Raw genomic sequence first — 13,391 nt, 5'->3', positions numbered from 1 at the left:
AGAGACATGTTTATACATGTTTTATTTGGAACAAATCCAGGCATGTTATCGCTAATCACTTCTCAATACTGCCCTGATTTTACAATATCCTTTCACTTTCCTTTGCTACAACAATATCTCCTAGATGCCTTGAAACCTATTAGCAAGACATAGTAAAAATAGAACACACCATAAATTAAAATCTAGTCAATCACTGAAATTAAGTCACACTTTCTCAGTGCTAATACACAAGTCATGGCCTCATCTACTCTGCAACCAAAAGGTTAGATCATGCCTGGTTACCACTATTGACCATTCTGATCAGGACCATGATACAACAGGAGAATTTGATGGTACTCAAATTGTTAAAATAGTCAGACTTAATGGACCAAGTTCAATATAGAAGATTCTCTAAGAGTATTATTTAGTATAGAAACAAGAAATCTTTCTATTCTGATCATTAATACATTGATTCAACTGAACATACATTAGAAGAAGATGGAACTGTATTATGGGTTTTATTTAAATCACACATTTATGTCAACTTTAAAATTATTTGATATTTTAAAAAAATTTTAGGACATAAATGCAATTACATTTGAAAACTTCTACGTGAACAACCAAGTACATCTTACATTTAACTTAAATAAGTTTGAAATCATCTTACCTGTGTGAAAAGTATGAACTGGGCAAATTGCCAAGGAAGCATAAAGGCAACATTGGAAAGACAGAGTGCAATATAATACTTTCTACAAATGTTGGAGTTCCTAAAAAGAGAGAGTATACCAGTGAGTCGTACTATAAAGATGGCCTATCACTGAACAGAAATACTAACGGCAAAATTATAAAATTCAAATGATTGCATTAATTTCCATATACTATAAAAAATGTACTGTTAGCTTTTTAAAAGCTCATTAAAAAGAGTTTTAAAACACTCGAATTATGAAAATGTCTAGAATAAAACCACCAAAATTCTGCTTTAAATAAGGTATCTAGCTTATCAGTAAATAAAGCATTTTAAATACAAAATTTGATTTTTCCCCAAATATGTCTAACATTAGAAATTTAATACTCCAGGAATGTAAGAAAATAAATATCCATAAGCAGTTAAGGCAAGCACTTTATAGGGCTGCAAGCACTGGAGGTCTGTATAAGCTAGCTGGTTCTAGATGCAGGCACTGTAGAATCTCAAAGGTACTAGGAAATGAAGCTCAAGGTTCCCTGAGAGTTTAGAAGGAGATAGTGACCAATATTTTATTAAGCAAGACATTTTTCTAACATGCTATGAAATTTATTTCACTGTAAATTTATTTGGAGCACTCCACTGTTTTAATTTATTTATTCATTCACTCATTTATATATTCACTCATTCATCCATTTGTTGTTTCTGAAACTCTTAAATTTCTGCAATGCTTGCTACTATTGAATCTTAACCTAAAATGTTTTCAACAAAAAAATGCTGAGAAGAAATTTAGGCTGAATTGCTAAAATCCCAGTAGTTCAGCAATATTTTTAAAAGTACAAACTCCTTATCTATTCATTTGAGCACAGGATGTATTTTCTTCATGAAGCATACATTAATATTCCCTCAAAACCACAGACTGGAGACAATGAATACATAAACGTTGAGGGAAAACACAAACACAAAGTTTCTCAAAGGCATTTGAAACTGTACAAAATATATCTGAACATACATTCTTGATTTATTAAAACAATGTAGCTATCTAAAATCTGTAACATTGACAACTGGAAGGCAATTTTTACACAGCAAATTTAAAGTTATTTTTTAAGATGATGTTTTCTTAACTACTCAGTTTCTTTTTTTGAGTAATTTAAAGGATGCTATCATTGTTAAGTGCCACTGAGTCAGTTCCAACTCATAGCCATCCTGCATAGGGTTTCCAAGAAGCAGCTACTGGGTTTGAACTGTCAATATTATAGTTAGCAATCCAGTGCTGGTCTGACAGTGTCACACAAAAAGTACAATTCAAAGTACAAAGCACCTAAATTTGGTAAACAAAGTTTCACAGGCTGAAGCATAGTTTCAGAATCTTAGGTTAAAATTCTGAGTCCTGGTGTGGCCCTGTAGGATCAGCATTGGACCACAAGGTCAGTTTGAACCACAAGGTTGGCGGTTCAAACTTACCAGCTGCTCCTCAGAAACCCTATACAGGGTAGCTGTAAGTCGGAAATGCCTCGATGGTACTTAACTTAGGTCAAAATTTATTTAACTTGTTTTATCAATCAAAATTACCTGAGAATGTAAGTTAAAAAGTACATCTGGAGTACAAGAAATGGGTATGAAAAACTTTCCCGGAGAGGTGGCGTCCACATCACACGTGTAGCCTGAAATCAGGAAAATGTGTATTTACTTCACTGAAGGTTCCATGTAACGAACACTGTTAACTTAAAATTCATGTGTGCGGTGACTTCAATACTTCACTACTAGGCTCAGTATAGATCTTTTTTCTGAATACCCTGGCATAGCTTCTAGCAAGCCACAAACTAGCTGTTAACTAGAAAGCACAGGAACCAGTAAAAGATACCTCAGACAAAGCATAAGGCTGACTACGGAACAAACAGAACTGTAGATATAGTGGTTGTGCGGATTCTAGGATTGAAAAACCAGATCTATAATTCTAAATTGTAGCCCTCCAGGTCTAATCTTGGAAGGTATCCCAGGGCTTTCAGATAGAGATGAGGAGTTTCAAAAGGTTCGTGGAAAACTGGAAAGAAAGGATAGTGGAATCAAAGAAAGAAAAGAAGGATTGGCAAATTATTATTACTATTATTTTGCTTGTAACTCAAGTTGAGTGATTTTACAATATAAGCGTGAGGTGAAGAGGTAGGGAAATTGATTTTGTTCTCATCTACTGAATAGGGGGCAGTGCTGATGCTGAACTCATTCCAGCAATAAATGACAGGTACCATTTCAAAAAAGGTAATGGGATTTTCCCATGGACCTTTGGAAGCTCCTTGTTCATGCCTGTGTTTTGTAAATACCTAAACAAATGTCACCTAGAACATTTGCAAGCAGCAAGAAGGCATATGCATAACAAGTTCAAATGTGTAGAGAAAAGCACAAGTTCAAATAAGTAGTCTCCAAGTGTGTGAAATAACCTTTAAAGGACCGAAATAACCTTTAAAGGACTGAAACTGATCCGTATTTGATCGTCACTGAAATGATGCATGTAATGAAAGTATTAATGGCATTTCCACCTAAACTCTAAAGACAGTTTATTTCTAAGAGATATGGGTGAGAGCATTATAAATGTTTTATAACAAAAATCCTAAATTCTGGAAACACTTCTTATTTCCCAAGTGTCTTCTTTGAAGGTATTGCTCCTCTTGGAAGATTAACTATGGTATGCATAAGAAAGACAACTCATAATGCCAGGCATCTGGTAGACTCAAAGAAAAGGCCTTGTCTCTACATCAACATATTGGTGAACAACTGTGTGTTTGCTTCAAATAAAAATTAGATATTTTATGCATCATTTTTAGGATTCTGTTCTCTGGTTTAAAAATCCACCTAGTATCTAATTTTCCTGGTAGTAGTGGATTAGTAAGGATATTCTAGCCTATGTAACCTGTGTTTAAACTTTGTTCCATATTTGCTTCCAGATGGTAGCAATCACACTATCTCTTGTTCACTTCTGGTCTTCAGCACATGGACTACACTCAGTGTTTGTTAAAGGAATCTACTGGAGTAGAAAGAGGTTTCTATGAACTCTTTCTAGGTAGACTGTTGCCCTCTAGGGCTGAATTAGTGAATTAATATCTATTTTGAATTCAGCAGTTCATGTGATTGAAAGGCAGTATGATGGAATGTACAGAAACCAGGTTTAGAGGCAGACCGATGTTGATGGTCCTGGTGGTGGCTGTGTGCTGTCGAGTTGGTTCAGACTCACAGCAATCCTACATAGGGTTTCTGAGGCTGTAAGTATTTTGAAAAGCAGAAAGCCTCATATTTCTCCCTTGGAGCAGCTAATGGACTTTAACAACACGTAACCCAATATGTCACCATGCTTTAATGGAAACAGTAAACCCAGTTTTATCATATAGTAAATGTGGAAATTAGATAAGTATTTCAACCTTTCTAAATTTCTCTTTCGCAACTTGTACAATAAGGATGTCAACAATCCCTTTTAAAAAAGTGATGGAGATAATATCCGTAAAGTGCTTGAACTCTCAAAGAACAACATTATTTCCTTTTTCTCCACAATGTATGCATGTGGGTGTATGTATTATATGTATGCATTTACCTAAAAACACACAATATGTTTCATGCTATAAATTTCAGTTTTTGTTTTAAACTTGAGATGATTAAAATATCAATTTACAACATAAAGTTCTTTAAACTATTGTGACATCACAAATAATATGCCATTATGTAAATTATCCATATACTATTTTGTTGAGTGTAATTCCTTGGTCATATATATACAGCCCTTCCCATTTCTTAAAAGTTATTCTCTGGAAAACAAACCTCTCCATGGTTGAAAAAGTAGCACAATACTGTGATTAGACCTCCTACTTGAGTCCCACTGTGAAAGAAATGTGCACAATCATAATTCATGTAAAATATAGCATTTTTTACAAAATTTCTCAGAATTTAAAATGTTTTCCATACTTAAAATGATACAGTAATAAACATTCAAATGTACTCGTCTAATGAATGTTTTAAGCTTCAGTGTGCAAGATGACAAAGTGCACATATAAAGTAATCCCTATTCTATACTATATATATACTATTTCAATATTTTACAGTATCCTATTTTAAAATTAATTATATTCAAAGTATTTTCTAACGTGTGAATTTAAAGTATGTCAGCACTTCAGAGATTGTACCACCCTCTGAATATAACCAACAAATGAAAAGTTTTGCCTTTGGAAACTGGACTTTAATATCTGAGAGATGAAAGAGAGTCTGTCAAAGTAGAACTGTTGAACTACTGAAAGTATTTTTTTTTTTTAGTTAAAAAGAAGCAACAAAGCAACAATATAGAAGATAAAAAGAAAGATCAAAACTTCCTTTTCTTTTGTGTGTTTGTGAACACAGATGCTCAGACCCACATTTATGGAGTAATTTTGTTTGGGGGGATTTTTTTATGTACTTTTTAAAAAAGTTTTTATTGTGACTTGAGTGATAGTTTACATGGAAGAACATCAGTTTTACACTCATCATTTCATTGCTATGATTACAATCTCCATGCATCATCATTCAACAGTATTTGCTTCTATTCCATCTTTTTTTGTTTTGTTTTGTTGATGTACACAAAAACACTCAGTAATATATAATAACTTAAACAACCAAAGAGCATATTCTGCAATCCTGCCTCTTAGCTGCCAGCACACAACCTTTCTCTTTCCATGAGTCTACAGTCCTCAGCTGCTCCCTCTCTCCATATTCCCATCTCTGCCTACTTCTCTGGTATCGCTGCTTCTCTGGATAGGGTCTCACATTCCACTTGTGCTCTTCTCCCTTGATGGTCCTAGGATCCTCTGTTCCTAGACTATAAGATTAACTCACCCCTTTTTTGTTATAAAACTTCTATCTTTACAGTTGTGACTGTCACAATTAGTCATGATGACAGTTATTCACTATCGAATCATAAGAATCTTATCTCTATCGCATTTCACCACACCCATCTAGAGAAGATTAAAACCATTCAGTGGGGATTCTATCTATCCCTGCATACTCTGAAACTAAACTCCCTCTTGAAAACTTGCAAGCCAGTCACTTCATGCCTTTATAGCTCCCCCATTTTAGGCAGCTAATGTCTAAGTTGTCTGTCCCTATCAAGGCAACCCTGTATATAGATGGGATAGGATTGATACTTGATGTGAAGACTCTTTCCCTCTCAGTTGGTATTTTGAGCTATTACATCCATAAGTATAGGTCAAGTTCATCAAATTGTAGCAATTTGCACTTGTTTCCTTTATCAAAAATGATTTTTTATCTTCCTCTAATCAAGTTCTGATCATTAAGTTATTGCAGCTAGGTCGAATGAGTACTATCTACAAGTTTTAATATCTTCCTATATACCCTTGCACACCCCACTTGCCTAGTCCACTACATTCTAAGCACCATAAAAAAAAAAAACCAGGTACTTTTTGGAGGGCATATTTATTATCAAATATTCCCAATTTCACACGTGAAAGATGATAAATGTTGGTTGAATGAATGAAGAAAATAAGCAGTAACAGGCACAAACAAACAAAGATCAAATGCACATATATACACACAAAACAAACAAAAGACCCAAAAACCAAAAAACAAGCAAAGGAAAAGCTAACAACAGAAAGTAAAGGATTCACCATTTATACTTTGACTAACGGAAAGTCAAAGGATGCACTTGAAATGGCAAGAAATTGAATGTATGAGAAGGAAAAACAAATGGTGAATACAGAAACTGGTAACACATGAATAAATCTAAACAAGATTTAACAACATAAAACAGTAACAATGACTGCAAGGGTAGAATAAGCACTACATTGCTAAGCGCTAAGTTAAACCCACCAGCCATGCTTGGAAACCCATTAAGCACTAGACTGGGAACCACATGGCCAATGGTTCAAACCCACCAGCTGCCCCTCTGAAACCATCTACAGGGTCACTATGCGTTGCAGCCAACACTTAACACTTAGCAACAGCAGCAACAACAAAACATTATCGAGTTTCATACGTCTTAAAGCGTTATACAATTGGAAGCATGTGGTATGTTTTTCTTCTTTGGGGTCTGGCTTCCTTCATTCAACATTATATTTGTAATAGTCCATAGTAACATGTGTAGTTGTAGCTTGTTCATTCTCATTGCTGTCTAGTATTCCACACTATTAATAACATCATAGGGAAAACTGATGACTACGTTAGGAAATGCATGAATCTAAAACAAACAGAAAACCTGGCAAATGTGATTTAAGCAATACAGATGGGAGATGAATGACTGTTGGCATTGATTCAGCAGCACAAAGGTGCTGTTGTTAGGTGCCTTCAAGTCAGTCTGACTCAGGGCGACCCATGGCCAACAGAGCAGAACACTGCTTGGTCCTGTGTCCCCCTCACAAGCACTGTGCTGTTTGAGCCCATTGTTGGCAGTTTCTGTGTCAAGCCATCTCACTGAGGGGCTTCCTCTTTTTTGCTGACCTCTATTTTGCCAAACATGGTGCCCTCCTCCATGGACTGATCCCTCCTGATCGTACGTGCAAAGTTTGTCAGACCAAGCCTTGGCAGCATCACTTCTGAGGAGCGTTCAGGTTATATATATATATTTTTTTTTTCAAGATAAAGATGCCAGACCAGATATATTTGCCATTTTTTTGTCCTTTCCTTCATTGCCACAAGATGACTGCAGCACCTCCAGCCATCATATCCATATCCAGTTCAAAGCAGTCAGGACCAGAAATGGGGCAGGCAGCTGAATCTTTTGTGAGAAGAGCATATGCTCTCCTTCATGCAACCCTAGCAGACTTCCCTGTAACCGTACACGGCTATCCAAAGGTGCAGTGGGCACTGAGGAGCAGAATAGGTGGCTGTCAAAATAAGCATAATTACTTCAGGCTGGGCACACTGACACCACAAAGAAAATTCTGGTCCTTCTGTCCAATAAGAAAGGCTGGCAAATGACAGTGTCTACCATAACTGAAACTCAATTTCTTTTGCTACTTTAGCCATTTCACATTCACTGAGACTAAACTTAGGAATAACCTGCTACTAATGCCGACCAAGGAGTCCTGCTGTGGCATTGTAAGATAATGTGCTGAACTGCAACATCAGTTTTAAATGCACTTAACAACAGCAATGCCAACCAAGGAGTCCTAGTGTGGCATTGTAGGATAAGCACTGGCCTGCTACCTGCAAGACTGGCAGTTCAAACCTAGCAGCCACTTCTCGGAAACCCTATACAGGGTCACTATGGATCTAGTCGGGATGGACTCGACAGCACTTAACAGCCACAATGACAATGCCAAGCAAAGATCTCCTCTAAAGTTTCAACAATTTTACACATAAAAAGATTTTCTCTCAAAATTGTTGTTGTTCAGTGCCCTTGCATTGGTTCCGACTCATAGCGACCCTGTGTAAGGTTTCAGAAGAGCAGCTGGTGAGTTTGAACTGTCGACTATGTAGTTCACAGTCCAGTGCTGATACTACAGCACCACACTAGGAGTCCTTAAAACTCTGCTCAAAGCTCTTAATAAGTTTTTGTTTTTTAAATCCTCACAAGGATAAAAGGGAGGTGTTAACGTTTGCATTTTAGTGACATTTCTACTTTCAGGTTACAAATTAATGACTAAGCTTCTGAAAAGATACGATAAATCCATAAACTCTCCTACTATAGATTAATTAATCTGATAATTTATTCTTCTCATTTAATCTGCAAATGCAAGCCCCTTCTTATAAACTCACTAAAAGATCTTAACTACAGTATTCTTACCTCAGATATGTACCATATATGAAGAACAATCCCATCATTACTCCATTTAAAATAAAAATTACACCAACATAAAAGCAAGCAGGGTCTCCCAATCCTTTGAAAAGACACAAATTGTTCAGTATTTAGTGAATAAATAACTATAAAACAATTGGCTGCAATTATCTCAATACTTTATAATCAAGAGCTCACAAATTACCTGAAAGCCCTGGCTTTTCAGATTGCTACTCTTTTATAGTTACATTGACATTTCTCCTGAAATGAGGTATTCTTATACCTCAGTGATTTGTTGGGGCTTCACATCTCTTTAGGTGATGCTGGAACTGTCTATAGAGTCAATTTATGAATTCAAGAGCAAAACCATCGCATTAGTTATATATTTTGCTAGGCTCTAGGATGAGTAAGGAGTCCTGGTATGATGCTGTAGGATAAGCACTGGACTGTTCATCATAAGGTCAGTGGTTCAAACCCACCAGACATTCCTTGGAAACCCTACACAGGGTCACTATGAGTTGGAACCATCTACACAACACTTAACAACAACAACAACAACAGAATGAATAAGATACAGTCTCTCACCTCAAGAAGCAGACTTAGTCTATATAAGATGATTCAGTTATCTGAGCCTTTATTACTATGCATTGCTGGGTCATTAATATATCTCATTAATGATAGAGTGTTGGGGGGGCTACTTTCTAGGTTCTGGACAACCATTATCTCATACAACTCTCAAAATGAATTCACAGAATTAGTATGGTGGAAAAACTGAACAGAAAGCTGAAGTAACTTGCCATCAGTTATTCGGCAATAGAATCCAAGACCAGAAGACTGGCCTTTCCAACTCCTGCTTCTCTGAGCACTCCGTTACAGTCTGTTCGAGTAACTTCTCTTCCTTTTTACATTCTTTCTATGTTGGCTGTAATAAGCCCACTTCCGTTCTCATGCTGCCTATTTTTCTTGGGCGACACTTTCACTCCAGGACGCCTAAGATTATCTATATACAGATGACACCAACTCGATTTCAGCCCATACTTTTCTTCTTGTCCCTATGCTTATATACCCACAGAGCCACTTGACAGCTCCACTTCCATGTCCATGCATGTCTCAGACTAATACATCCAAAATGGAATATCACAATGAAAACTTAGTCCCTTTCCAATGTTTCCAACCACTCAAAGGTACTAAATTACTTAAATTAGAAACTAAGCAGTGTTAAGTAACTCTTTATTCTCCCCCTCATTTTCCCATTAAACTTTTACCAAGTCCTGTAAATTCTACCTGAAAAATACTTCTCAAATCCATGCATTTCCCTGTTACTCTTCCTGTAATCAACTGCTGAGAGCATACTAGCATCCTATCTAGCCTCTCGGAACCCACTTTTTTTCTGTACTGATATTTCCCATATAACTGCCAAATCTTGCTAAAAGGCAAATCAGCTAAAATTCTTTGATGTACAATGTAAAATAAATCCTTAATCAGTATCCGGTTCATCATCTAACCTTTGTTTACATCCTCAGCATCATCATACCATTGTTCTTCTCAATCCCTTTGCTCTAAGTCTAGCTCTTTCAGCTTCCTCTCGCTAGTTCCTATTCTTGAAACACTTCTCACTCCTTACTTCTGCCATCAGCAACCTGTATTTTTTATTTATAATATCTATAACTGTTGTAACTCCTAAAATCCCTCATTAAACATAAATTCTATGAGGGTAAGATCCTGTGTTTACCTGGTTCACGTCTGAGTCCCCAAGGCTAAACTATCACTAAGTGGGGAATTAAAAAAATAACCATATGTGGTCATATATTGTTTTTGTTTTTTGTTTTTTTTTGTCTTTTTCATTAGTGGTTATAGGTTCTTGTTAAGTCCTTAAGAAGTCTATTTTATGAGGCAATTTCCCTATTGATTAATTTTGTTAAAAAAAACGTAAAACTGTCCCTCAAACAACCTGAGGGAATAAGTAAAAAGTAAGAGAAATACAGATTCAGATTCAGTATATATTCTAAATAGTAACTGGTTATGCTGTGGAGAACAGAAAGAGATAAAGAAAAAACAACTGTGTCAATGTTATGCAAACATGTGTTTGTGGCGGGGAATAAGAGTCTTGAGCGATAGCATTATACTTGGATTCTTAGAGTGCTGGACTATACCCACCACTTATGGAGACACCGCTGGGGAAAACGCATAAGAAGAGCTCAGCTAAAACTGCTTGTAGCTTGTGAAAGTATAAAAAAGGAATATTTCTAAATCTTTTGAAAAATATATGTACAATGTAAATTAATACATTAAATATTATACATAAGATATATGAGTATTCTATGTTCTCCAAATTTATATACTCCTCAATTTATTTTTAAATGGAAGAATGAATTATATTGAAGTTCCCTTACCTTGAGATATATTAATACTCAAATGAAATCCCAAGTAAATACAAAACATTTTCAGAAAACTACTTTGAAGGGTTTTTCATTCATCGAGTGTGTTTAAAAGTTAACAACCAACCACAGTGTTTACAGTAATCCTTAAAATGAGTAAGAACATTAAGAAATGCTCATGGAAACACTAATAAGAATAAAGCAGCAATTTCGGAAGAAACATGCCTTCACAGCTTTGAATTTGATTAAGAGGTTCTATTCGGGTGACATTCCAGCAGGTCTTTGTTTGTAGCCCAAATAAATTCATTATTCCCATGAGCGTGCGGTAGCAGACGGCTATGATTACCTAGAAAAGACAAAAATGAAAATAGAACTGAGGAAGATGCATTTTCTTCATAATCTTTTTTTCAACTAGCACTTTGTGCTGCTTGCCTTTCATATGATTAATTTTGACAAATTTATTTAAATCATTTCACTTAGAAAATAGCCACTTTAAAATGCCATATAGTAATAATCCATTTTAAACTAACGTGTTTTATTGAGTAATTCACATCGATAATAATTATAATAATAGATGTTACAATCAATATTTCATACACTCTGGTAATTAACTCTGTAATAGAAACAGTGGTGATGATGGTGTTAAATGCTGTCGATTCAGACTCATAGAGACCCTGTATAGGGTTCCAATGAGCACTTGGTGGGTTTAAACCACCAACCTTACAGTTAGCAGCCCTGTGCTTCTCGTATAGTGCCACACCAGAAATGCTGTTGTTGTTGTTAAGTACCATGGAGTCAGTTCTGATCATAGTGACACCAGGAATGTTGTTATGAAGTGCCATCGAGTCAGTTCCAACTCAGAAACCCTGCATAGGGTTTACAAGGAGCAGTTGGTGAGTTTGAACTGCCACCTTGCAGCTCAAATGGCTTTAAAGTCTGGGGCATTAATAAACCCACAGCGCCACACCAGAACGAGTAGTAAAATCACGTATGAAGTTTATAACCAAATACGATGTTGATTAATAGCAAACTGCAAAGATTTACAGAAACATTTCATGATTACTCATTTAGGTACTTAAATGTATTTTCTTTATAGTCTACAAAACAGAAAAAACAATCTCATATGGAATATAAAAACAATTACTCCTGTGCCCATTAAATTTTGGTCAAGCATGAAGCAAATTCTTCCCAATCTGTGGTCCACTTTAAACAGTTGAAAGATGAGAAACAAACAAACAAACAAACAAACAATACAAATAGACAAAATACTTAAGTACAGAAAAGTTCAAAAGAGAAAGTAAGAACCACCTAGAGATTTTTAACATTTTGGAAAGCATCCTCCCAGTCATTTTTGCAGGCATATAAAAACATGGTGTTGTTGTTAAGTGCTGTTGAGTCTGTTCTGATGCACAGGGACTATGTCTAGGGTTTCTGAAGAGTGAAACACCAAGCTCACAGTTAGCAATCCAATGTTTATCATATAGCGCCACACTAGGGTTCCATAAAAACATGTAGCTGCTCTTCACTGTTCAGTAACAAAAATCTGTTTCAAACTAATTTTAACAGTAAGATTATGTATTATCTCACTTGACTGGGAAACGTCTAGAAATAGGGTGGGCTCCCAGTAAAATATAATCACTGTCTCAAAGATGTCATAAAATATTGCGGTTCTTCCCATCTCTCTCTTCAGCCCTACTCAGTGTTGGTTTCATCCGCAACCTATACCAGTCGGCAGAAGCAATGCCAGACATCAGATTCTGTTATGACAATGCCCAAAGGAAGAAGAGAAATCTTCTATTCCTGTGGTTCTCTTTTCAAACCAAGGTCATTTTTTCAAGAAGCAGACTTAGCCTCATAAGTCTGCTAAACCAGTTAATAACAATTGGGGTTGATTATCTTAGACCAAGGGTTGCAAACTTATCTAAGTGGTCAGGAAGTAAATATTTTAGGCTTTGTAGCCATGTTTGTGACAGTCAATAAAACATGAGTAACATCTCTGACATCAGCAATGATACCCCTCATTCCATATCCTCTTCTGAATCCGAATTGGCAGTTCCCTAAGGAAGTATTGCTGCAATCTTGTTTGAATTGTCTTCAGGAAAACTGTATTTGTGTGAGAGATTAGTAATACTATTTGATAAATTCCACATTCTGTTTGCCTACTTTTCTTAGAAATGGGCCTTTTCCAGTCAGTTGGCCAAGTATCTGTCTTCCAAATTATTTTAGCATAGATGAGTGAGCACCTCCAACATTGCATCCATTTCTTGAAATGTTTCAATTGGTATTCTATCAATTCCTGGAGCGTTTCCAGTCCTGCCTCCTGGCCCCCAATGCCTTCAGTGCAGCTAGGAATTCTTCCTTCAAAACCATTGGTTCTTGATCATATGCTACCTCCTGATATGATTGAACATTGGTCAGTTCTTTTTGGTACAGTGACTCTGTGTATTCCTTCTATCTTCTTTTAATGCTTCCTGCATCATTCAGTATTTTGCACATAGAATTCTGCCCTTTTGGTTTCCTAACGCCAGTTCTTTGTACATTTTATTATAATATTTTACTTTGTCTTCTTGAGCTGCCCTTTGAAATCTTTGGTTCAGCTCTTTTA

At 36.1% G+C, this 13,391-nt stretch overlaps 1 protein-coding gene across 1 annotated transcript in view; it reads right to left on the bottom strand.

The window, feature by feature from the left end:
- Positions 1-13,391, bottom strand: part of LOC102827936 (probable C-mannosyltransferase DPY19L2-like) — a 138,585-nt gene that overhangs the window by 99,695 nt on the left and 25,499 nt on the right. Inside the window, exons 5-9 of the mRNA XM_006832269.1 lie at positions 11,012-11,132; positions 8,418-8,511; positions 4,469-4,526; positions 2,234-2,325; positions 647-746 (exon numbers count right to left, since the gene is read on the bottom strand). Of these exons, the coding sequence (XP_006832332.1) occupies positions 647-746; positions 2,234-2,325; positions 4,469-4,526; positions 8,418-8,511; positions 11,012-11,132 (465 nt within the window). The remainder of the gene's footprint in view (positions 1-646; positions 747-2,233; positions 2,326-4,468; positions 4,527-8,417; positions 8,512-11,011; positions 11,133-13,391) is intronic.

This window comes from Chrysochloris asiatica, unplaced genomic scaffold (genome assembly GCF_000296735.1).
Source record: "Chrysochloris asiatica unplaced genomic scaffold, ChrAsi1.0 scaffold00006, whole genome shotgun sequence".
NCBI lineage: Eukaryota > Metazoa > Chordata > Mammalia > Afrosoricida > Chrysochloridae > Chrysochloris > Chrysochloris asiatica.
Note: the sequence above shows the minus strand (reverse complement) of the source record. Positions and strands in the feature narration are given on the sequence as shown.